The 25665-nt window shown below is 36.7% G+C and overlaps 2 protein-coding genes across 2 annotated transcripts in view; both read left to right on the plus strand.

Annotated features, from left to right (window-relative positions):
* The first annotated feature begins 92 nt into the window (after positions 1-92).
* On the plus strand, positions 93-9232 carry lrit3a (info leucine-rich repeat, immunoglobulin-like and transmembrane domains 3a). Its single transcript, XM_067457444.1, has 4 exons — positions 93-2437; positions 3182-3648; positions 6355-6660; positions 7910-9232. The coding sequence occupies exons 1-4, from the start codon at positions 2322-2324 to the stop codon at positions 8953-8955; spliced, it is 1935 nt and encodes a 644-aa protein (XP_067313545.1). The 5' UTR covers positions 93-2321; the 3' UTR covers positions 8956-9232.
* A 5557-nt stretch (positions 9233-14789) lies between these two features.
* egf (epidermal growth factor) overlaps positions 14790-25665 on the plus strand; it is a 34538-nt gene continuing 23662 nt past the window's right edge. Inside the window, exons 1-5 of the mRNA XM_067456546.1 lie at positions 14790-14973; positions 18415-18614; positions 18753-18934; positions 22802-23029; positions 24092-24297. Coding sequence (XP_067312647.1) covers positions 18462-18614; positions 18753-18934; positions 22802-23029; positions 24092-24297 — 769 coding nt within the window. The 5' untranslated portion in view covers positions 14790-14973; positions 18415-18461. The remainder of the gene's footprint in view (positions 14974-18414; positions 18615-18752; positions 18935-22801; positions 23030-24091; positions 24298-25665) is intronic.

Raw genomic sequence — 25665 nt, forward strand, 5'->3', positions numbered from 1 at the left:
AATATTTTGTCAGTTTACCTGGTAAAATCTAAATGAACTGGTTTTACTATTGAAAAAAATAAACAATTGCACTTTTTAAAGTTGCATGTGGCATGTAGTTTCAGATTACAATACTGCATGTGATTTGATTATATATGTACTTGCAACAAAAATACCCCCCCCCCCCCCCCCAAAAAAAAACATTATTCCAGTCTTTGTTTCAGAAATCATTGTAATGTGCTTTTTAATTATCAATGTTGAAAACCGTTGTGTTGCTTAATATTTTGTGGAAGCAATAATATTTTTTTGTTTAGGATGCTTTATTTAAAGTTCAAAAGAACAGCATTTATTTAACTTATAATTATTTTGTTAAAGTCTTTACTGTCACTTTTGATCAATGCTGAATTGCTTAATAATATAAATTTTTTAACTAAAAATCATACCCCAAACTTTGGAATGGTAGTATTTCTACAGGTCTGTTATTCTCAGTTAAACCACACGGAGGCAGGCTACGCAAACTTGATAAAGGCCTCAACCATATGCTTCCACAGCTGTTGATAATATGTCAAACATTATGTTCAATAAATAATTTTTACAGTGTTCTATATTCATTAACATAAAAACATATACATGTAATATATTTACAAATCAACCTATTAAAATTTAAATATAAAGTTTTACTAAAACAAAAACAAAAATGCAAAAAAATATAAAACGTTTTTAAACAGAATTTATCGATGAAAAGGAAACTAAAAAAAAAACACCAAGAAATGATTTAGATTAAGGTAAATGCATGCAAATCAGATGTTGCTACAACATAAGGAGGGACATGTTTCACAATGATGTTTCTAATTATGCATACTTTCTATCCATCCTCAAGGGTTGCAAAAATCTTGTTTTGACAAATTGAAACTAAAAGGGACATCTGTTTCTTCCCAAAAGCAGGTGATAAATGAACTTTTTATTCATACATTGTTAGATAGTCATTAGGCCTATATGTTATTCGCTAAATATTTTCTGAGGTTACGTGAGAGTCACAAAATGTTTTTATTTTATTGGCAAAATGTTATTCATAAATGTACATTTTCCTTAACAGTACCCAAATTAAATAATTTTTCCTTGTGATTTCAACCATTAAGCCTAATTATGAGTAAAAATAATTTGTAACAAAGGTCCAATTTGTAAAATTGTAGGCCTATGACAATCTATTGAGTGTAACTTGATTCAAAATGTGTATCTTCACTGTCTTCCTTTGTTTTTATTTATGCTGTCATCCATTGTTGTATTTCATTGTTGTATCTACGTGTTCAGAAATTATTGTTTATATTTGTGTTATTTGGTTGGTTAAGCAAATAAAAAAGAGGACCAGGATAATGTGCTGAAGGATAATTTATTTTGCGGATAGCCTAAGCTTCTTAAACAAAATATATGGGGAAAAAACAATGTCACATGTCTTAGAAAAGCCATGCATTACATATTGCATATGCATTTCCCCCCCATTAAAAGTAGCCTAATTATTTTAAAAACTGCTTTAGGCCTACTTGTACAATTCAAAAACACTAATTCATCCAGTAATGAAAGTGAGTCTTTATGAGTGAGTCATTGATTTAAGAGATTTGTTCAATTAACCTTCCTTTAATAATAATGTACCATGCTGACAGGGTTTCCTGTAGGCTAGTTTAAAACACTTGAGTTTTTCTCTGAGAAAAACGATCCCTCAATTCTCAAAAGATGGCAGCCCGGCCTAGCCGCTCCTGTCATATATCTCTGAACTCAGAAAGAACAGTTTGGCCTGTCTGTCACCTGGTCTCTGGTCTACTCTTAGTAAATCATGACCTGTACTTCAGCTTACACACAGGTGTCATCTACCCTCAATGCACGCGAGGCGAGGGAGGTGGAGGAAGCCAAAATCAGCCTCATACAAACAGGAGGCGCAGGATGGAAAAGTATCTGGAGCGAGCGGTCACGTGATGAGAACGAGAGAACCTTCTTGTCGTTAGCCGATTATCGTGTGCCTTCAGGGCTTATCCTCCTCCTCGAGCACAGTCACACACCCACACACACAAATAAACTCGTACACACTTCCCATCCCACACTGTTCAACTTTAGTGACCTACTCAGCCTTGAGAAATCCTCTTTCTCTCGGCGCGCGCACCTCCCAACTATAGTCCCGCGCCCCTCTTACCTGTTAGCATGCTAAATAGGATGCACGCGGAAATGCACTTTTCTTGCTTTTATTCATTCTCCTCGAGGATTCATAAGGGGCTTTTTGTTGACTGATGGTCGAGTGGGATCTGATGTGTGTGAGTGCGTGTGTCCGTGCTGGTTCATCTGACTGAAGGATGTATCGTCTGCTGGTGGTCCAGGTTCTGCTGGGCTGCTGGAGTGTGGCACAGCCTTTCTGTCCTTCCCAGTGCACCTGTGTGTACCACGGACGCAGCGATGGCACTGGCAGCCGGTAAGGAGACAATTTTTTTACTTTAAAAAGTTCATAAAAACAATTGAATAAAATCTCAACTTTTTTATACCGTTGCAAAAGGCATAATTTACCCATCATATAAATTCTTAAATAAAGAAAAGTATATTACCTTTAAATAAAAGTATAAAGTAGACATACATAAATAAATAAATAAATCAATAAATAAATTAATTAATTAATTAATTATTAGCAGTTAATCTTGTGTTGACAGATTATTTCCTAATGTAGGCTATCTGAAGCATTTGCTAAATTAAATGTTTTATTTGTTGGCTACTTTGTTCTAATAATATTTGTTTTGGATTTTGAAGGATTTAAATTTGTAATTTCATTACAGTCTAATTTGTAAAACGTATAGATTTATTATATTATTACAGTAATTATTCACATATGTGTGATTTCAAACATCATCCACTTAAAATATATATATTTTAACTATCGCAGGGTATTAGCTTGTGTTTATCTTAAGAGCTTAGCCTGAGAGTGTTAGCACACAATACAGGAAACCATTTTGAATAATCAAAATGTTTTGTAAACAGTATAACAGAATCAGACCAGTGTAAACATAAGTTATACATGTAAAATAATTATTTGAATTTTACTTTCATGTTCTTTAAGAGACTATTCCTCATACACTAGGCTAATAAAACCCACAATGATAACACCACACAGCATAGGCTCATATTGGTCGAAATAATTAATCTCTGCTCTAAAAATCTGCCACAGGTCTGTTCTATGCAATGACCCTGACATGTCAGATATTCCAGTCAACGTCCCCGTGGACACGGTGAAGCTGCGGGTGGAGAAGACAGCTGTGCGTCGAGTGCCCACTGAGGCCTTCTACTACCTGTCAGAGTTGCGCTACCTGTGGATAACCTACAATTCAATCACCTCTGTGGATTCTGGCAGTTTCTACAATCTGAAAGTTCTTCATGAGTTACGGCTGGATGGGAACATGATCGCTACCTTTCCCTGGGAGTCTCTGAGAGAGATGCCCAGCCTGAGGACCTTGGACCTGCACAACAACCGCTTGACTAGTGTCCCTGTGGAGGCAGCACCTTACCTGGTTAACATTACCTACCTAGATATTTCTAGTAACAAGCTAACTACCCTACCCTCTGACCTGGTGGACATCTGGCCTCCATTTTCAGGCATTCTGCCTAGTGCCAATGCTTCTCAAAAGATTGTTCTTGGTAGGTAAAAATGATGATTACACATCTTGAATATGCGAAATGATGTTGAACATGCACTATTTCATTTGATTAGGAATTAACAGTTTTCAACAAATACAAATTAGTAATATTTTTTAAAAACTTGCAGGTAATATAATATTAATTAAATAAAAGGGCACTTACAGTAAGTGTACTTAAAGAGTATTTTTTGACTGTTTCTTTATGTTTAAAAAGTGTATTTATTTATAAAATTACATTTAAAGTTAATATATTTGAAATTCTGAATTTCAACTTTACTTAGTATCAAGTTCAACTAATTGCATTTAATATACATTCAGGCTATAGTGCATAAATAAATATGAATATAATTGAATTGTACAATTAAATATAGAATTCCGTGTGATCTTTAAATATCTACTGTAAATCTAGCCTGTGTCTTCATGGGCTCTCCCAAGTTAAGTACAAGCTAATCTTCTAATGGGACTTCCAACTGTGTCTGAGGCTAAGATTTAAGTTTCTTTGTAGAGCTCATCTGAGAAGAGGATGATTCATGTGTTTGCTCGGTGACATTTAAAGAACAGATTCCAGCCGAAAAGAAAGTTAACAATTTCATTGATTTATTTGTGTATGACCTACTGGATAAAAAAAGTAAGCGTACTCTTGTGTGGCACTTGGTGAAATTATACTTTAGCAGTTGTTGTAGAACTACAACAACTGCTAAAGTGATATGATATGATATGATATTTGATATGATATGATATGATATGATATGATATGATATGATATGATATGATATGATATGATATGATATGATATGATATATGATATGATATATGATGTGAGAGTGAAAGTTTTGTCGAAGTTTTCATTTAGAGATTTAGGCTACAACAACACTGATCATGGTTGGCTGATCTACATGGATCAATGTACAATTTCCAGCCATCTTGAAGTAGAGGATATTTCCGTGTCCTCTGAAAGTGTCCCCCTGCAGTTTACATTGGCCCTGTCCCAAATGGCACACTTCATATGCACTTTCAATCTTGTGGACTTACAATGGCTGCCGTGTGCGTGTGTCCGTTAAGTCCATCAGACTGTAGGATGTCCCATTTGTCATTTTAGGATTCAGAAGGTTGCTCGCGAGTGCCAACGTTGTGGGCAATATGTGCCCTCGATGCACACTTTTGCTGATTTCACACCGAAGCTGGCTCCGCAGCAGACTTCTTCCCCATCGTTACATCACAAAAGTGCAGACTCGTAGGAAGACCGTGAGTGTTTAGGGTGCCATTTGGGACAGGACCATTGTAAAGTACAGAAAGTTACACTGTTAGTTACATTGTCGCTAACTGTTCAGGAAGTGACTGTCCTTATGAGTTAATAAATCATTTACTCAGCAATAATGAAATAAGCGAATTTAGAACAGCTTACTGTATAGACTACTATTCTTAGCATTTATGCAATCTCTTTATATGACTGAAACTGCTAGTAAGTAAGCTGTTCCGAATTTAGGATTCCTCTTAATGAGTGAGTCATTGAATTATCCAATCAACTGGTTTATTCAAAAATGCTACTATAGTGCTTTGGTTGGAGCTGACGGGGCGGCAGTGGCTCAGTGGTTCATGTAGATTGTCTACAAACCGAAAGGTTGGTGGTTCAATCCCCGGTTCCACCTGACCAAGTGTCGAAGTGTCCATGAGCAAGACACCTAACCCCAGCTGCTCCCGATGAGCTGGATGAGCCTTACATGGCTGACATCGCCGTCGGTGTATGAATGGGTGAATGTGAGGCAAAAATGTAAAGCGCTTTGGATAAAAGCGCTATATAAATGCAGTCCATTTGCAGATGTCGTTTTCATAATTGGCAGAACTGTGTTTTAAATGTAAGTTAATTAATATATATATATTTTATTATTGAACTGTATAAAAGCAAAATCACAGTCTCAATCATTTTGGTGTGTCTGGATATCAGCATGACTGGTTTGGTCTTAGACACAAGTGTACAACAGCATTTTTGCTTGTGTGATACTGCAACTGTACTTTCACTGGGTGCCATACAAGTGTTAAGATGAGTACAAAAGCACAATGTGACTGGGCATTACCCTGTATCATCAAGATATTAGCAGTTGCCACCATCCAGCTGTTGAGTTGCATCAGTGGACCGTCTAATTCCTTGTTTACAGTCAACTGATCTTCATCCTGCCATAGACAGAATTATGGGTGGACTGTGGTGTAAATGTCCAACGCCTGATTTATGTGTGCGAACTAGACAAGACATCCTGGCTTTAGAATTTACAGCAAGTTTTACCACTTTAATATTAGATGGCAATAAACTGCTGTTTTAGTATAGGAGTTTATTAGTTTATCAGTTTATGAATTTCCATGGGAACCTGACTATAGACAGACAGACAGATAGACAGACAGGTAGACAGATAGACAGACAGATAGATAGATAGATAGATAGATAGATAGATAGATAGATAGATAGATAGATAGATAGATAGATAGATAGATAGATAGATAGATAGATAGATAGATAGATAGATAGATAGATAGATAGATAGATAGATAGATAGATAGATAGATAGATAGATAGATTACGCAAAAGTATTAAACAAAAATTTCACAAAATTGTTTTTTATGAAATAAATGCAGACTTGGTGAGCACAAGCGACTTCTTTCAAAACATTTGTAAAATAACAAATATTCTAAGTAAATATGTTAACATTTGCAGGTCTGCAGGACAATCCCTGGTACTGTGACTGTCGAATTTCCAAGCTCATTGAGTTGTCTAAGATGAGCAGCATACCTGTGGTGTTGATGGATCAGTTTCTAACATGCAGTGGACCGGAGAACTTGGCTGGTGTTCTGTTCCAGCGGGCTGAACTGGATCAGTGCCTCAAGCCCTCAGTTATGACTTCGGCCACTAAGATCACTTCATCACTAGGCAGCAATGTGCTTCTGCGGTGTGACGCCACTGGTTTACCTACCCCCACCCTTCACTGGACCAGAGCTGATGGATCCGCAGTCAACAACAAGGGTATGAAGCCTCACAATATGTTATCGTGTGCATTTATAATTGAACCATAGCTCATTTTGTGTAGTTGAGTCCCCGTCTTCGCCTGCCTGTCCAAGTAAAAATGACATCAAACTTAACTGAAATATTTCAGGGACTTTAATAATGTCACTAACGTCTGTCTTTGACTGAGTGCCAATTGTAGACTAATTAACATGTATACATGCTGAACAAAGTCAGACTAGTAAAATTACAGTCAAACTAATGTGTTTACATGAAATGTGTTTACAATAAATCATTGTGTTAGTCTGAAATGTAACTTTTAAAGTGCTTGTTAACTAGGACTGTATGATATTAGATATTGTTGGTGGGTTTTGTTTTGGAATTAAATTATTCATGCTCATTTTCTGTTTTTACATTTAACTTAAAGTGTATCTTTAAAACACTGTTAAATGTAATCTTTTGCAAATCTCAAAATGAATATACAGTTTTCATACTGTAGATTATAATTGTGTGTTCCTTATATTCATTAGTATAATTTATTTTAATATGAGTAAGGAGTGAAAATAATTATCGGCATATAGGCCAAAATGTTATATTTCACTGCATGCCTAAAATTAATATTATATATTATATAACTATTATTTTTTACATTTTAATATATTGATTAATTAATTATGCATCAATATTTATTGGCCATAACATAAAAACAATTGCTGGCAGAATTTTAATATTAGTTCATCCCTAATAATGCAAATAAAGCATTTTTTTTAATCATAATATTACAGAGCCTCGCACATGAAATGCAAGAAAAAAAAGTAAATCGTGTGCACGATTTACAATTTTGTTCCCTCAATTTATAAACCGTGCGCACGCTTTACTAATTCATTCCCTCAATATATAAATTGTGCACACGATTTAGCAAATCGAGGGAACAAATTAGTAAAACGTGCAAACGATTTATAAATCGAGGGAACGAAATAGTAAATCTTCTGCATGATTTAGCCTACTAGTTTTTACCTGCATGTCATGTGTGGGGCTCCATATAATATATATTTCAAAAGCATGGAAAAATATGTCTGACCCGACTTTTTAGTATATGTATTTCATTAGATTTACATCTCTGTTTAACATATTGCTTTCATAAAGGCAGAATAGCAATATCAGTTCATCTCTAGTGTAAACCTACTTAGTTATAGCAATATATAAAGAATCCTTTCACCTTTTTCACTGTTCAGGACAGGTCGTTACTCACCATTTCATGTCTCTGTAGTTGTGCAGCAATCTCCAGGTGAGGGGGTTCATTGGTCCGTCCTCAGTTTGCACAGTATCGTGTTTAAGGATGCAGGCGATTACCTCTGCAAGGCCAAGAATGTCGCAGGGAATGCCGAGGCATCCATCACCCTCTCTGTGGATGGGGTGCAGGGCACGACACAGTCCCCACCGATAAACATAACCAAGCTGCCCGATGGTCAATCCGGGACTCCTTTTGTGGGGACCAGGATGGCATTGTATACTTCCTTAGACCCCGTGCTCACAACCAGAGCTGCCATGACCTCAATGCCAACGCTGCAAACCAGGAAGAGCCTGAGACCAGACGAAGGAGTTCAGAGGTCCCCACCTGCTGGAGACAAACCAGCTAAAGTCCAGCAAAGCAAGGGTGGCAAAGGTTTAATGATGAGTGACAAGTTCAAAAAGAAAGCTTCAGAAATCAAAGACATTGAGATAGTGGAGGAGACAAGTGACACTGCAGTCCTATTATGGACCGCTGATGGTTTGCCAAGCGACGCGCCTCTAACAGTGGTCTACTTTCCATATGATGCGAAAGACGATAAGGAGTCGGTCGATGCGGAAGTTGGTCAAGGTAAGCTGCTCTTGGAGTACCTGATGCCTAACCAGATGTACACGGTGTGCTTGGTTACTAAGGGTTCGGTGTCTGGGAAAGAGCAATGTGTGGATTTCAGTACTCTGGATAACGGTGGAGACGATAGGCAGAACAAAGTTCTGATGATCGCCAGTGGGATCGCGTGCGCCGTTGCGGTGCCTCTCATTGTGGTGCTGCTTTACAAGATCTTGTGTCTTTACTGTAAAGGAAACAGTAGCAGGAACAGTGGACCAGACGATGACCTTTCAAAAGAGACGTACGTAAAGTTCGAGACGCTCACCATGAAGCAAAGGACTCTGAACGGGCAGACGAACGATTTGTGGGCACGGAGGCAGACTCAGGAGTCAGAGAGGATGCTCCTGTGCTCACGTTCAAGCATTGACTCTCAGATGACGTACAAGAGTGACAGCTCTAGATCCGAGTACCTGTGCTAATGTATGGCATATCGGCTTTGTGCGTTATCCTTCGCACACACAAGCTGTGGCAACATCGGTTTTAAAAGATTAGCTCTTGATGTGCTGTCAAACTCATTGCCTTACAAGACTTATTTTGACTCCACATTGTATTTTCTGTCTCATTTCCCATTTTTAAAAGCCATATTCTTTCACACACAATTCTGTATTTCTTTTTATGGAATGCAGTGTACATATATGTGTATGCGAACATATGATGAAATAGTGTTATATAGATTCATGATAAATATTATTAAACATTTTTACTGCCTAAACTGTACGTTATGTTGCTTATTAGAAACCGTATGCCTTTTTTGGTATTATGTAAATGCAGTTGATGAATGGCAGTGAAAAGTAAAGTATGCCAAATTTACAATCGGTTAACAGCATCTCTTTTTTCAGTTTTACATTTAAAATGGCTAGTATCTCAAGTGTGTCAGATAAGGTTAAAATCAAGCAGAAATAGACACTTTCTTTGTTACAGGGGTCATATATAAAGTCAAGCCGATGTGTGTGAGTTTAAATTATCATGCATTCCTCTGAATGCAACAGGTGCATTTGATGTTCCTGCCCTCTCTAAATGTTTTTGTCTCTTTATACGTTTCATCCTCTCTGTCTTTACAAGTTTTTAATAGGATATTTATGTGCTCTGTTTGTGTAATCTATGTGTTGTATATCTGCATGTGTGCCATGTCATTGAAATATCCGTATTCTTTGTTCCATTAGCATGAAATTAGTATCAGGGAACATTCTCAAAGGACACAGCACAACTGTTTTCAATGCGGCACTGTTTTCAATCTCAGGTTCAATATAGTCACGTTAAATATGGTCAATTTGTCAGGCAAGAACATAAAACAGCAAGACGATGCAATCATTCAAAAAGAACAGTGAACAAAGATCATCTAGTGAATGTTTACATATAACAGAATGACCCCTCATAGTGTTTCGTGTGTGATTTATTTTGAATTGGAGGTCTATTCCCTTGTTGACACATTATAATTGATATAACCATTTTTTTTAAATTTAATTATTTGCACAATTTACTGAATACCATATTCACACAACTGTCATGTGCACTACCATTAAAAAAATGTGGATCACTAACATTTTTTAAAAACTTTTCAAAAATGGCATTACATTTATTAACTTTGTTACAAAAAATAGTCTATTTCAAGTTATATGCATCAAAAAATTTTTTTTTAAATAATTTATAAATCCTGAAAAGGTATCCCACTTAAGACATGTTCCTTGAGAATGATTTGTTCATCGTGTGACACTGAAGACTGAGTAATGATGCAGAAAACTTGCCATCACAGAAACAAATTATTTTAAAATAGAAAAGTTATCTTATTTGTAATAATTTTTCACAGTATTACAGTTTTTTTTATTTTTGACCAAATAAATGCAGTCTTGATGCGCATATGGTACTTGCAAAAAACCCAAAACAAAGGTATGTGAATTCATTAATATTGATCTCTAGTTAAGTAATCACAAATATATTTTTGAGCAATAGTCAACCTCTATCAAGTTTAAATGTCATTTCAATTAGTTAGTGAATTATGTCCGGCGTGACGTCCAGCAAGTGTGTATCAGAGAGGACATTGTGCTGCATTTCCTGTCCTGCTTAAGTAGAAAAACAGAGCATCTGTTGTCCCTGTACCTGCCACATTTTTCCCAGAGCAATGTCTCTAATTCCTGTAACAATATGATAGTTATTCCTATAATAAGATTGCGTGTACCGGCATTTACAAGCTCCTCCCCCATCGCCAATCCCTGTGTGTGATTCTTCACTGTGGGGGCAAGACAGAGGCTATGCAGACACAACAACACATTAGTTTAATGGTGTGTGTGTGTGTGTGTGTGTGTGTGTGTGTGTGTGTGTGTGTGTGTGTGTGTGTGTGTGTGTGTGTGTGTGTGTGTGTGTGTGTGTGTGTGTGTGTGTGTGTGTGTGTGTGTGTGTGTGTGTGTGTGTGTGTGTGTGTGTGAGAGAGAGAGAGAGAGAGAGAGATCCCATTACTCATGAGCAGCACAAAAAGGTGTCCACTCCTACGAAATCACATGCTTGGACTGAGAAAGGCCAGGAGGTGAACTCAGTGTGACTTGTGTCATTCTTTTAAGTTGCAGTTTTTGTCTTGCTTGAGTTCAGGCTCAGAGTCTTACATCAGGGAAAACCCTCTTCTGAGCCCTTGCTGGTCTCCCCATGTGTCAAATTTACCATGGGACTGTCAGGAATTTCATACTTTGCTTCCAAAACAGCTAGAGAGCAGGAGGACTGAGATTGAGGCTCTGTGTGTATGTGTGTGCCTGACACAAACCTGGCCACACTACAGGACTCGGATCTGTGCAAAAAAGACACCTCTGGGATATAGATGCACATTTTGGAGTCTTTTCGTCCATTTAGTTGAAGCTGGTTGGCTGTGTGTGTAAGATGTGTGGGGGTTACGGCTGCATGGTTTGGCGCAGTGATCGAGGAAACACCTAAAAGGAGAGCCCTGTAGAAACTGAGATAGGATTATGTTCTGGGGGACATTAGCGGTCACCTTTCTCTTGTGGTTCTGGACGGTGAGTATGGGCCCAGCCAGAGCTTCAGGCCCTGCTGAGGGAGCATTATGCTGGGGTGGACGACGCTGGGCTGCTGGGAACTTCAGCTGTGTGGGTAAGTGCTGTTGAAGTGTGTATTATGAAATAAGTTATGCATTATACTGGTACTTTACTTATTATTAAAAACTAATTACTTTAAAAAGAATATATTTAAGTGCAATTCAGACGCTTAATTGCATGTTATTTGCAATAAAATACAAAATTAATGTATTATAGTTTCAATTTATATTCAATTAGTTTACTGTACATTATTTGTACTGCCAAATACATTTACATGCGTTAATAATAAAACAGATTTAACACAGTTAAAGTTCTTTAATAATGGTGTGTACTTTAGTATTTTAGTCAACACATCAAAATATGGGTACTTTAAAGTTTGACAAAAATGTATATAATACAATAATTTAAAATGTTCTTTAACTACAAATTGCCCTTAATTACAAAATGTACTTTTTAAAAGTGTATACTACTTGAGTGAGCTTTTATTTCATATTATCTGTAATACACTGTACTTTTTATTTTTGCAACTTTTCCTGTTGTACACAGAGGGGGAATATTTTTAAACTATCAAGTAGTATCAGAAGATTGAAATAAAGCGAAGCACTTTTTATGGCACTTTAATCGTTGTCACAAGCTATTTTCATTGTATGGAGAAAAAAAATGCTCCATAAACACTTTTGTTCCACACAAGAAAGAAAGTCATACATGACTGAATGACATGAGGATGAGTATATGTTCACGTGTAATTTTTGTGGGTGAACTAGGCCATTAAATGGCCATTACATGCTATGAAAAGATGAAATTTTATATATAAAAAATAAAAACTTTTTAAGAAACACTAAATCAGGAGTGTTTTTGGACTCATTGCCCAGATTTTTGCTGCAGTGAGAAAATGACTTTACCCTCCCTTCATGATTCATATTTAGGCATACTGTAAGCTATCAAATCATGCTTGATATAAAGAAAACCCCATTTTAAAAAAGCTAAAGTTTTGATTAACATCAGAATATATTTGCTTTAATATACTCAAATAAACGTTAAATTACTGGCTATTGAAACTTTTTTCCGTTATTTATCTCATATCCTAGCAACATGGCTGTGGGTTTGTGTAATCCACTCAAACAACTTCGAAGGCCTCCACTATGGTGTGTGTTGCTAGGTTACAGTCGCTTGATTTCTGCAGGCATCTGTGAGATAGATGTGTGAACCTCTCCCCATTAAAGCATGAAAAGACCTGCCACAAAGCAACATTTAATTCACATTCTGAATGACATTATAGGTGCTACTACGGGTAGGGAATAAAGAGAAAATAATTAGCAATTTTATGACCCAAGAAAGAATGTATTTGTTTATTTGACAGGCCTCATTTATCAAACAGCTTCATTTAAGGGTCACACCATAAGGTTTCAGGGAGGTTTCCTGTTAAAGCTATATTTCATTTTATTTAGTGAATACAGCCAATAACAATACAATCAACATAAAATGTTCTTCCTCATAACTATGAGCTTATTTCTTGCACCTTCCTTATTTTATATTTTTAAATAGAAAATAAAACTTTTTTCATCTTTACAAATCAGATTATGTGAGAATATGTGAGACCATATTATATATTTAATCCTTCCTTCAATCCTTTGATAAAAATTGAATTTATGCTGAAATATATTATTTAATATAAATATATATTTGATAAATATATTTTTTAGTTTCATACATAATCCAAAAAGCTAAATATTGAATATTTGGCCAAGATGCAACTATTTGAAAATCTGGAATCTGAGGGTGCAAAAAAATCTAAATATTGAGAAAATGGCCTTTAATATAAATATATTTAATAATAATAATAATAATAATAATAATAATAATAATAATTATTATTATTATTATTATTATTATTATTAGATGGCTATAAAAAAATGTGTACTGTGCTAATTATTTGAGACTTCTTACAGCTCTTACAGGTTGTTGGCCTGGTTTGTTTCGTTGCTTCTATTGCTCTCCCCTTTTTAGTAAGTCGCTTTGGATAAAAGCGTCTGCTAAATGATTAAATGTAAATGTAATAATAATATATATTTTATTTGATATTATTATTATTGTAAACATATAAATATATAATATATATATTATTATTATAAATATATTATTATAATATATATTTTATATATATTATTATGATTTTGATTCAAAATTTGTGTAATTGTTAAACTTTCTTTTGCTACATCCTATTTTTCCATTGTCCAAAATGGCAGCACAGCTGGAAGATTTGTATTAGCGGCATCCTCTATTGTACATGTGTGAATTTGCATTTTCCTTAAGGGGGGGGGGGGGGGGATGTTGAAATGCTGTTTCATGCATACTGAGCTTTTTACACTGTTAAGGTCCCGTTCTTCGCGATTCCATCTCTCAAACTTTAGTTAGTGTGTGTAATGTTGCTGTTAGAGCATAAATAATACCTGTAAAATTATAAAGCTCAAAGTTCAATGCCAAGAGAGATATTTTATTTAACAGAAGTTCCCTTTCAAAACCTACAGCGAACTACAGCAGGAAGTGCATGTAATGACTTCACTAGAACCGTTTGTTGACTAACCCTCCGCCCACAAGAGCAAAAAGGGGGCGTGGTCTTGTTGCTCTCCCACGTGGAGAAGAGCTTGCATCTCCCCAGGCAAAGTGCGCTAAGCTTGCACTCCTTACTTATTTCTGAAGGAGTGACTTCATAGAACAAGAAAATCATCAGGCTGTTTTTAGGACAGAGGAAACAGCGCTGTACAGATAAGTAAATTGTGTGAAAAATACTGTTTTTTTACACGTGAAACATGAACTCATGTTATATTGCACACTGTAAACATAATCAAAGCTTCGAAAACGCGAAGAATAGGACCTTTAAAGACTTGGATTCCCATCCTAAACATAGACAAAGTTTCAAAAACTAATGTTGGGCGTTTGATGGAGTATTTCTGTGTCAAAAAATACTCCTTCCGGTTTCTCACAAGTTTCAGAGAGTTTTTTTTCGAGTATGGTTCAGCTTGACGTTGATTGAGCGGAAGGTCCTTGTATGGGCCGTACGGGCTCTTCTCCCAGAAGGGTGCGCGCGCGACTAGAGCAAGAGAGGAAATGCACGCCCATAAACTGGTCTGAGCAACACTTCTGTGGCGCCGTGCTCCACTTTATTCCTATGGGTGACATCAAACGACTTCAGCACAGCATTCCGGGAAGGCAGCGCTGCATTTGAACCGATTTGAACGCAGAAATTACAGGAAGTGACACAACATCACGCTTCAGTTGTATCGCAAAAGTGGATCTCCACGGTCACTGCTGTCACAGGGCTTCACGATATCAACAGTTACCAAAGAAGTGTGTTTTTGATAGAGCGGTCCCAACAATAAAGGTTCACGGTTGTGTGCGGTGAGTAAAACTGCTTCAAATGTCTGTGTTGTTGGCCATCGTTGTAAACATCAGTAAACAACACGATCGTGTATAACGTTAGTTAATTTATCAATGGAGCATGCGATCTATGGTGTGTGTTTAAATACATTTGTTTAGCAGACCACTATAGGTGTCAGTCTATAAAACCACCCAAAATAAAACTAGGGGAGGTTCTCACAAAGCGTGCTTCGTCATTCAAATACGCTAACAGTTACTTCATTGTTGTTCTATGTATAACGTTACACTAGTCTAACGTGCAAAACCGTTTTGCTTGCTACTGCTAATGTTTAGTCGAATACAATAGTCTATAAACCAAAAACTGCGAGTAAAGACACACAAATGTTGACAAGCCACTAAATACAGTCCATACCACAGAGACGGACGTCCTGCTGTTGCTGTTTCTCCTGTTCAATTTATTTCATCTTCCGGATCTGATTCTGGATCATATCTGTATTAGTTGAATCTGATTTAGAGTAGCGTTTTCTTCTCCACGCTTGAGGACATCACCGCTTTGTGCGCGATCGTCATTCTTTAGCTCCGCCCACACGATACGCCTCCAGGCGCTCATTTTTTTCGGAAAGACTCGGTACAGCCTATATTTCTTTTATAAATATAATAAAACTAAAGACTTTCAGAGATATGAAGGATGCAATACTACTCTATAGGTACTCAAGATTGACATGAGATTGACTGAAACTGAGTGTTTCACCCCCCCCCCCCCCCCCCTTAAAGGTAGGAATTGGTTAAACAACTTTTTTTTTCCAAATTTGTTTAAACTTTGTTTATATATCAATACATAATTAAAATGTAAGTACTCTGAAAAAGAATGTATAAAAATTGAGTGTCTGTAGACTTCTCATGAAATTGAGTGTCTGTAGACTTCTCATGAGAACATATTATTTCCATTCACCCCACCTTCTCCCTTCTGGGCTCTTTCCAAAGCCACGCCCCCAGAACGCCCTACGCTGGCTGCTCAGCTGGAAGACGCTAGCCTAGGAAGACGCATTATTGACCTGAGACGAGCAGAGTCACATCATATCAGAATCACATGAAATAAAAAACCCAACTTCATCAGTATGAATATAAACCAATAAGATGTCTTTTAGTACTCACTATCAAGCTAGAATACTGATACTGGTAAAGTTTAAAATATATTTCTGTTTGATTAGGTTATGAGCTAGTTATATATATAAGGCAAAGCTAAAAACGGGTAGCATTATTACATGTTTTTCCAATAACATCAGTTATACTGTGATGAAGATTAATTTCGTGTAAGATTCATAATGTAAGAGTTTTTATGATGAAAGCATTGTTGATTAGTAGTAGCTAATTCTAACTTAGTTCTAAAAAAAAGTTCCTGGATGTGGTGTACTAGCTTTTACACATGCATTTTGTTATCTAAAGTAATATTTTACGAAATTCAACACGACAGCGATCAACTTGAGCTAAGCATATTGAGTATTTATCATCTCTACTAATGGCTAAGTGTATAACATTGTAACTTTATGATAATGTTATGTTAGCTATATTAGGCAGCTTCATGTGCTAGTGATACATGCTTCATGAAAACATTAACCAAAAAAATGTATAATCAACATGAAAGATTACCTGTCCAGCAGAAATACAGCTAGCAATGAGTCGTTTTTCAGCCCCTTGAGGTCCCTCAGTTCCCATCGTTGGAAAGCCACGCCGATATTTACTTGTGTTTAATTTCTTTGCTTGTCCAAAGACTTCTTGTGCATTGCTTTTTCTTGTACTGTCTTCCTTTTTTGCCTTGTTTGCCTTCGCTGACTGCAAAACCCAGCACTATGAATTTTAGCGATAGAGAGTGACAGTCGCCCAAGCCAATCACTTGTTTCGTCCTGAGCGAATAATGAGCGGTTTTTATTGCAGATTTAAACGTCTAGAGTCACTCGATTTTTATATTCTCTTTTTCAAAATACTTACATTTTAATTATGTATTTACATATAAAGAAAGTTTAAACGAATTTGGACAAAAGTTTTTTAGATCATTCTTACCTACTCTACTTTTAAGTCTGAGAGTTATTATTTAAATTTTGGAATAATTAAATTATTAATTACATTTGCCCAAAACTCAAAGAAGCTACAAGTCCAGGCCAGGTGAGCAAAAGTAACACACTACTTTTCTTAAAAAGTAACTAACAGAGTTAGTTAGTAAGGGAGTAACATATTTTAATGCATACATTTCCCCAACACTGATTAGTGCTGCCTATACGGGGTGGAGCTAAGACATGATGAAAGGAAACAAGGATGCACAAATAAAAAATGAGAAGCACCCCAAGTCTACAAGGTTTATTGTTTCTGGACCATCATTTCTTACCAACCAATTTGACCTCACCCTCTTATCCCACCCCCAAAATCAGAGGTCTGTGATTGGCTGGCTGATAGAAACGGTGTTCCAGGAAAAATAAACATTTTAAAATCATGTTTTACCTTGATGGCCAAATTATTTCTTATTAGTCAACTATAATTTGATATTGTATCCTAAATATATTATTCGTGGCCATGCAGTTTAATTTAAAGTGCCACTATTATGCTATTTTAAATCCTCCTAGTTTTGTTTTGGAGGTCTCCCACAACAGGTCTACCTGCATTAAAGGTAAAAATACAGTAGCATTTTTTCATAATAAACATTGCATTACATCACCGGTTCAATGATTCTCAGACTCAATGGATCAGTCTCTCTAAATCCCTACTTTCTGCGAGCCTCTCTGCTCTGATTGGCCAGATGGCACAGTCTGTTGTGATTGGTCTATCACACGTGTTTCGGAAGCTAAATATCCCTTACCATAACTGAACTTCAGCTCCGGAGGCTTCCTAAAGCTCAGCGATTGTACAAATTGTATAGACAGTGACGATGACGTCGATTTTACCATATCAATCAGAGCGTGAGTCCGATGATGAAACAATTGGAAGAACTTACGTTAGTTATTCAACCCGAACCTCCATCACAAGGATGACTTGTGCGGGACGTTTCTCAGTGATACACTACTTATTTTGAAGTACATTATGAAATGTTGCAGCTGTAATTCTTCAACATCAGCAGTGCAGTTTTAGGTAATAGTGGCCCACAGCTGACTAGAAGTATTTAAGTTAGACAGTAATAACGTGAGTTTACATACACAATAAACCACAAAACTCAAAAGGTTCAGAATCAATTTTTTATTCTGGGAAACAGCTACATTATACACTGTATGAAAGAATATTCTAAAATGGGGCACTTTAAGATTGGATTTAATCAGATTGATTTGAAGAAAGTTTTAAACAGAAAATGAAATGTACACTTGTTAAAATGGTTGTTAACTTCAAATAAGGATCCAATTAGAAATCATTCACTACATTCAGTTTGTATCATTTTGATTAGGTTTGTCAGAGCTTGTTGTATTTGTGTCTTTAAAGATCCTGAGCCTTACCTATTACTTGGCCTTGGAAATGGCATCCAGAGGATGAACCTTAATGGTGGGGACCAGAGAAGGATCGTATCTAGGGTGGGAAGGTCTATCTTGTTGGACTTCCATTTAAGTGAGGGGACAATGTTTTGGGCTGACAAACATTCAGGACAAATCAACAGGGCAGGACTAGATGGAACAGGCAGACAGGTACTACTGAAGACCCATTATTGTTAGTTTAATACATTTTTTACTCATACAGTTTAAATGATGGATACAGTATATACATTTTGAATGTCATCAGTGATTGTTTGGAGCCTGTTCAAAGCCTTTTGTTTATTCTTTCAGAAGCTTCTCTCATCAGGGAAAAGAATCACTGGTCTGGCTGTGAACTGGATTGAAAACTCAGTCCTCTGGAGCAATGCAGATAAAGGAACGATACACAGAATGGACACAGATGGGAGGAATGAAAAGACTGTCTTGAGAGACCTATCTCAGCCCAAAAGTGTTGTTGTTGATCCAAATGAAAGGTAAAAATAATTATCACACAAAACTATAATCATTCGTGGAAAGGAAAAATGCAAGAATTGGAAAAATAGGAATCATTTACTAATTTTAGGTGGTTCTCCCCCCAAAAATTAAAATGCACAGTAACAGTGATTAAAAATATTACATTTTTTTTCTTTTTAAACAAATATTACAAATGTTTTTTTATTTTGTATTTGCAAAAAAAAAAAAAAATCCTTAATGAATAGGCGTACAGGAAAGGGCATAAACTTAAATGGCAATAAAGTTGTTAGTCTTGAGAAATGACTTGTGAAGCAATAGGTCAGACCTGTTACCCACAACATGTTTTACATTTTTTCACTCTGTTCTCTCAGTAGTGTGCTTATTGACTCACGGGGAGAATGAGGATGACTAAAGACTTTGTCATTTTCACGGTTCTTCTCAGGACTGTGTTGCTCAAATCCTAGTTTGCTTGCTAGCAATAAATGGTGGAGCTTTCAGACGTTCACATTCTTTCGAACATGGCTGGCACATAGGTGCAGTTTTAACAGGGTGTCTCCAGTAGCATTCTACAGATGCACACTGGCTTCACTTTTCAGTCAAAGGACTCCCCTGAAGAGATAAACAAGTGTTAAAAATGCATTTTTTTCCCAATACAATTAAATCAACATTATTAGATATTCATATTGGAAACTTATTTCAGTATTTGCATTAATGCACAATAAATACCTCAAGCTCTTGAGACTTTTAAAAAAGGACTTAAAACATTTCTTTTGGGAGAGCTTATGTCTTTTAGCTATTCAATCTATTAGTATTTTGCCATTTTTAAATGATCTTAACTGTAACACTTTTGAGATTTGTTCCAAATGTAAAGTGCAATACAAATAAAATGAATTAAATGTGGGTATACCATTGTTCTGCTAGCATGTTTTACAAAATACCAAGATACTTCAACAAAAACGTTTATTTTGTGAAAAACACAGTGATCAAAATTAGAGAACAATAACCAATGCAGCACAAAAAAAACCTTACATCTCAAATCCAATGCTTAGAGCAGTCAAAAATTTGTAGGAAGTATAGAGGCCCTTGCTTTGAATGAGCTCAGCACATCTGCGGCCACAGGACATCACTAGATACTCACACTGCTCCGGTGTCATCTTGGTCCACTCTTCTTCCAGTCTCTTTCACAGTTCGGTAACTGTAGTGGGTTTCTTAGCCATAACTTTGTCACCAATGATTTTACATAGATTTTCAATGGGGTTTAGATCAGACTCTGGGCTGGCGATTTCATTTTTTCAGTGTTCTTACTTTCAAGTAACTGCTTTACCCGTTTTGCAGTGTGATAGGGGGCATTGTCTTGCATAAACATTGCGGGCCTATTGAGAGATGCTCGCAGTGAAGGAGCCACATGTTGCCGAAGGAGGTTCTGATAAACAGGTTCTGAGGTTCTGCATGTAGCTGTATAATAGGCCCAACTCCTGCTGCAGAAACATCCCCAAAACCATGCCACATCCGCCTCCATCAATCACTGACTACTTTGGGTTCAATCTTTCCCCAGTTTGATGCCGAACATAATGTTTCCCATCAGACACAACTAAATTAAACTTGCATTCATCACTAAAATGAACTTTGGACCAGTTCTCCTCTGTTCACACAACATGCTCCTCAGCAAAGGTTAGTCTAGCTTTTTGATTCTTTCTGCTGATGAGAGGCTTGGTCACTGCAGAGTGAGCATTCAGTCTGAATTCTCTTAAATGGCAAGACACTGTATGGCGAGACAGATCCTTACTGTGTTCAGCTCTGAACTGGCGAGTAATTCCAGTTGCAGTGAAAGTCTGCATTGTCCTGTCCTTTCGTGCATTGGTCTTGCGTACCTTTTTGGGTACTTGAACGAATTAGTGTCTTTGTAAACCTTCAATATTGTAGAAATTAGAGATTTGAAATGACTAACTTCTTTTGCAATAGCTGAAAGGGTCATCCCTGGTGTCGTAGGGTTTCAGTAACCTTAGAGTGGCTTGCCATCTTGCAAAGTCAGTGAAAATTGAAAAGTTTGCTTCAAGTGAAGTAGGGTTTGCCATATTATTACGGAAATTAGTACCAAGTGCCAGATTAACACCCAAAGCTTGAAAGTATCTGAAAGTGTTCTCTAATATTGGCCAGCGTTTTTTTTTCAATTCTCTTATTTAAGTTGTATATACTGTACTTCAGTATTTAACTTGTAAAATATGCTTAAAAAACTGCCCTTCTGCTCCTGTTAGGATAATTTCAAAAAGGACTAAGCAGTGACCTTGAAATTTAGGAAATTGTATGTTGTTCTCTAATTTTGATCTTATATATATATATATATATATATATATATATATATATATATATATATATATATATATATATATATATATATATATATATATATATATATATATAGATATATAGATTTGTGGGATGGATATCCAGGGCACGAAGCTCCCGTTCCACCACATCCCAAAGATGCTTTATTGGGTTAAGATCTGGTGACTGTGGGGGCCATTTTAGTACAGTCAACTCATTGTCATGTTCAAGAAACCAATTTAAAAATGATTCAAGCTTTGTGACATGGTGCATTATCCTGCTGGAAGTAGCCATCAGAGGATGGGTACATGGTGGTCATAAAGGGATAGACATGGTCAGAAACAATGCTCAGGTTGGACGTGGCATTAAAACGATGCCCAATTGGCACTAAGGGGCCTAAAGTGTGCCAAGAAAACATCCTCCACACCATTACACCACCACCACCAGCCTGCACAGCATGATGGATCCATGTTCTCATTCTGTTCACGCCAAATTCTGACTCTACCATCTGAATGTCTCAACAGAAATCGAGACTCATCAGACCAGGCAACATTTTTCCAATCTTCAAATGTCCAATTTTGCTGAGCTTGTGCAAATTGTAGCCTCTTTTTTTTATTTGTAGTGGAGATGAGTGGTACCCGGTGGAATCTTCTGCTGTTGTAGCCCATCCGCCTCAAGGCTGTGTGTGTTGTGGATTCACAAATGCTTTTCTGCATACCTCGGTTGTAACGATTGGTTATTTCAGTCAAAGTTGCTCTTCTATCAGCTTGAATCAGTCGGCCCATTCTCCTCTGACCTCTAGCATCAACAAGGCATTTTTGCCCGCAGGACTGCCGCATACTGGATGTTTTTCCCTTTTCACACCATTCTTTGTAAACCCTAGAAATGGTTGTGCGTGAAAATCCCAATAACTGAGCAGATTGTGAAATACTCAGTCCGGCCTGTCTGGCACCAACAACCATGCCACACTCAAAATTGCTTAAATCCCCTTTCTTTCCCATTCTGACATTCAGTTTGGAGTTCAGGAGATTGTCTTGACCAGGACCACCCCCCTAAATGCATTGAAGCAACTGCCATGTGATTAGATAATTGCATTAATGAGAAATTGAACAGGTGTTCCTAATAATCCTTTAGGTGCGTGTACGCCTAGGATGGCATTAGGGTGAGTAAATCATGGGATTATTTTCATTTTAAAGTGAACTAATTCTTAAATATTAACTTTATGTGATTGTGACGGGCGGCAATCTAAATGTAATATGTAATGAGCATTTTTAAAAAATATCCAATATCCACTGAAACAATACATAAAAATGTATTCAGCTGATAAGTTAAATTGTAGCAACATATTGTGCCTGCCTAATTTATATTTACTATGCATTAAAAACAGTAATTCAATTACAATTTACATTTGTTTTGATGTCATTATTTCACAAGGAAATATAAACTGAATTAATCTAAATGTGCAATTATCAATTTTGCAGATTCAAAGGTTACAGAGATGTGAGATGATCTATACAAATTACGTATAAAAAAGCTCACTGATATTTACAACTTTTTTCCAGATATATTTTCTGGTTGTCAAATGGGCTGACTTCCAGTATCCAGCGTTCAGACATGACAGGTGGGAAGATAGCAACAGTGCTGAAAGTTGCAGACAGACTGAAGGGTCTGGCTTTAGACCACCGGGACAGGAGACTGTTCTGGGTTCAGCAAGGCCAAGGCGGGCACACTGCAATGGGCTCCTGCAACTATGATGGCAACATTATAAATGTCTTTAATCAGCCCTTCAGGTAAAATTGAGATGTATCCTTAAAGGATAATATAGGTAGTAATGTCAGCTGGTGATAATCACCCATCAGGGAATATTTTGCGATATAGTCTGACTGACAGTAAATATTTGAGATATTTCAAGCTTTTACTGTGATAACAGGAAAATTATTAAATGATGCGAAGAGTTAATTTCAGCTGTAAAGCTGCATTAAAAAGAAAATAGTGTCATTGTTCAGCTGAAGTTATTTATTAAGCTCATTAATTAATTCAATTAAATTGGCTATCAGCTCTGCTAAATCAGTTAAATCATTTCTTCAGAAAACAGTGATGTCATCACAGCTCAGTTTAGTTCTCATCCAATAGTGTAATGTGCAATCAAATCAATAATACTGTTGAATATTAAAGCTGCAGTCCATACGTTTTGCCTCGTTGTCGACATCTCTGTTTGAAACCTGCAATTGCAGTTATTTGTGGAATCATCATCTTTGTGCATTGGCATGGCTCCTCAGCGCGGCTGAATCTAATGTTTTAAAGAGTATGTGTTGTTGTTATTCATTCACCTTTTGACCTTGGGTGAATATAGTTGTCACTGATAATTGTTGTTTGAATCTTTCTGGATTACAATCCACCATCAAAAGGATAAGATTAATTATTCCAGCTGCTGCGAGAAAAGGCTATAAATGATCCGCCATGTAGCATCCTCACATGTGATATAGCCTACTAACTTTACTCCTTTATGTATACAGTTGACACAATAATGCAAAGACATGCTCAAATTTTTCACGGAACTCACCAGTACCACTCAAATATAACACATTATTACAAGCTGACTGGTTGTGCATCAGGCTAAGTTAAGGAAAAAACTGGCTGGTTATGTACTTGTTGATTTTGGATCATGTTTAACCAAAAGGACTGCAGCTTTAAATGATTTGATAAATTAAAAATATGTTTTCGGCCAATAAGTCAGAGCAATATATTGTGCCTCCCTTTTTTATATTAAAAACTTGTATTGTTAACATATTAGCTTTACTTATAGTTAAATAAGAAGTACAGTAAAGATGTCCTCCCTGCTCTACCTCTAGACCACAGGCTCTGAGGATGACGATTTTTCTGGATTATGTGTACTTAACAGACATTAAGTCAAAAAGAATAACAAGAATAAACAAGTACACAGGGGGCCGAAGGGAGAATGTCAATTCCAAAAAGATGTCGCAACCCCTTACTGATGTGAAAGTGGTACATCCCATCAATCAGCCGGTGGTGGAAACTCCAACTCCACTCACTCCAGGTTAGTAATAAAAGATTGAATGATTAATTGCTTTAATAAAATATGCTGTAGCATTTGCATTCAAAATAGCTAAACAAAACATTAAAAAAAATATTATAATTATTAATAACATTTTCGATTTTTTCAATTGTTCTACCCTTCTATTTATAATCATACTGTAGTTGACCAATAAGTATTAAGTATTCCAGTCATCCATATGATAAATACTTTGAGTGTTAAATGAAAGCGGTCTTAATCTAAATGTAAAATTATATCATGTAATGATCATGTTTAATTAAATATCCAGTATCCACTTATAAGTGATGGTAATATATTGTGCCTCCCTAATTTACATTTATATTAAAAACATCGATTTAAAAATAAATAAATAATTACAGTTCAATTAAGTTAGATTACCCACTCAATGTAAATTCTTTCCCCTGTATTTAAAAAGTTCCCACAAAGTTAGGAGCATGAAATTGTCCAACATGTCTTGGTATGCCAAAACATTAAGAGTTCCTTTCACTGGTACTAAGGGGCCAAGTCCACCCCTAAAAAACAACATCATACCACAATCCCCCCTTTACCAAACTTTACACTTGACACAATGCAGTGATGCAAGCACCGTTCTCCTGGCAACCGCCAAACCCAGACTCGTCAATTGATTTCCAGACAGAGATGATTCGTCACTCCAGAGAACACGTCTCCACTGCTCAGTCTAGTGGCGGCATGCTTTACACCAGGGATTCTCAACCTTGGTTGAGAATCAAACTTTTCAGGATTACTAGAAAACTACAGGCATGTGAGTTTGAACAGGGTTGGAACTAAACTCTGCAGGACAGTGGACATCAAGGAACAGGGTTGAGAACCCCTGCTTTACACCATTGCATCCTACACTTTACAATGCACTTGGTGATGTAAGGCTTGGATGCAGGTGCTCAGCCACGGAAACCCATTCTATGAAGTTCTCTACATGTTGTTCTTGAGCTAATCTGAAGGCCACACAAAGTTGGGAGGTCTGTAGCTATTGACCCTGCAGAAAGTTGGTGACTTCTGCACACTCTGCATCTCAGCATGCACTGACCCCGCTCTGTGATTTTTCGTGGCCTACCACTTCGTGGCTGAATTGCTTTAGTTCCCAATTGCTTCCACTTAGTTATAATACCACTAACAATTGACTGTGGAATATTTAGTAGTGAGGAAATTTCACAAATGGACAGGTGTCAACCTATCACAGTTCCACACCTGAATACACTGAGCTTCTGAGAGCGACCCGTTCTTTCACAAATGTTTGTAGAAGCAGTCTGCATGTCTAGGTGCTTGATTTTATACACCTGAGGCCATGGAAGCGATTGGAACACCTGAATTCGGTGATTTGGAGGGGCGTCC

Source organism: Pseudorasbora parva, chromosome 11 (genome assembly GCF_024679245.1).
Source record: "Pseudorasbora parva isolate DD20220531a chromosome 11, ASM2467924v1, whole genome shotgun sequence".
NCBI lineage: Eukaryota > Metazoa > Chordata > Actinopteri > Cypriniformes > Gobionidae > Pseudorasbora > Pseudorasbora parva.

Excerpts from the sequence above, each read along its gene's own strand:
- lrit3a (XM_067457444.1), top strand. The coding sequence starts at position 2,322 with ATGTATCGTCTGCTGGTGGTCCAGGTTCTGCTGGGCTGCTGGAGTGTG. Across the intron at positions 2,438-3,181 it reads AGCGATGGCACTGGCAGCCG|GTCTGTTCTATGCAATGACC; the intron begins GTAAGGAGACAA and ends AATCTGCCACAG. Across the intron at positions 6,661-7,909 it reads ATCCGCAGTCAACAACAAGG|TTGTGCAGCAATCTCCAGGT; the intron begins GTATGAAGCCTC and ends ATGTCTCTGTAG.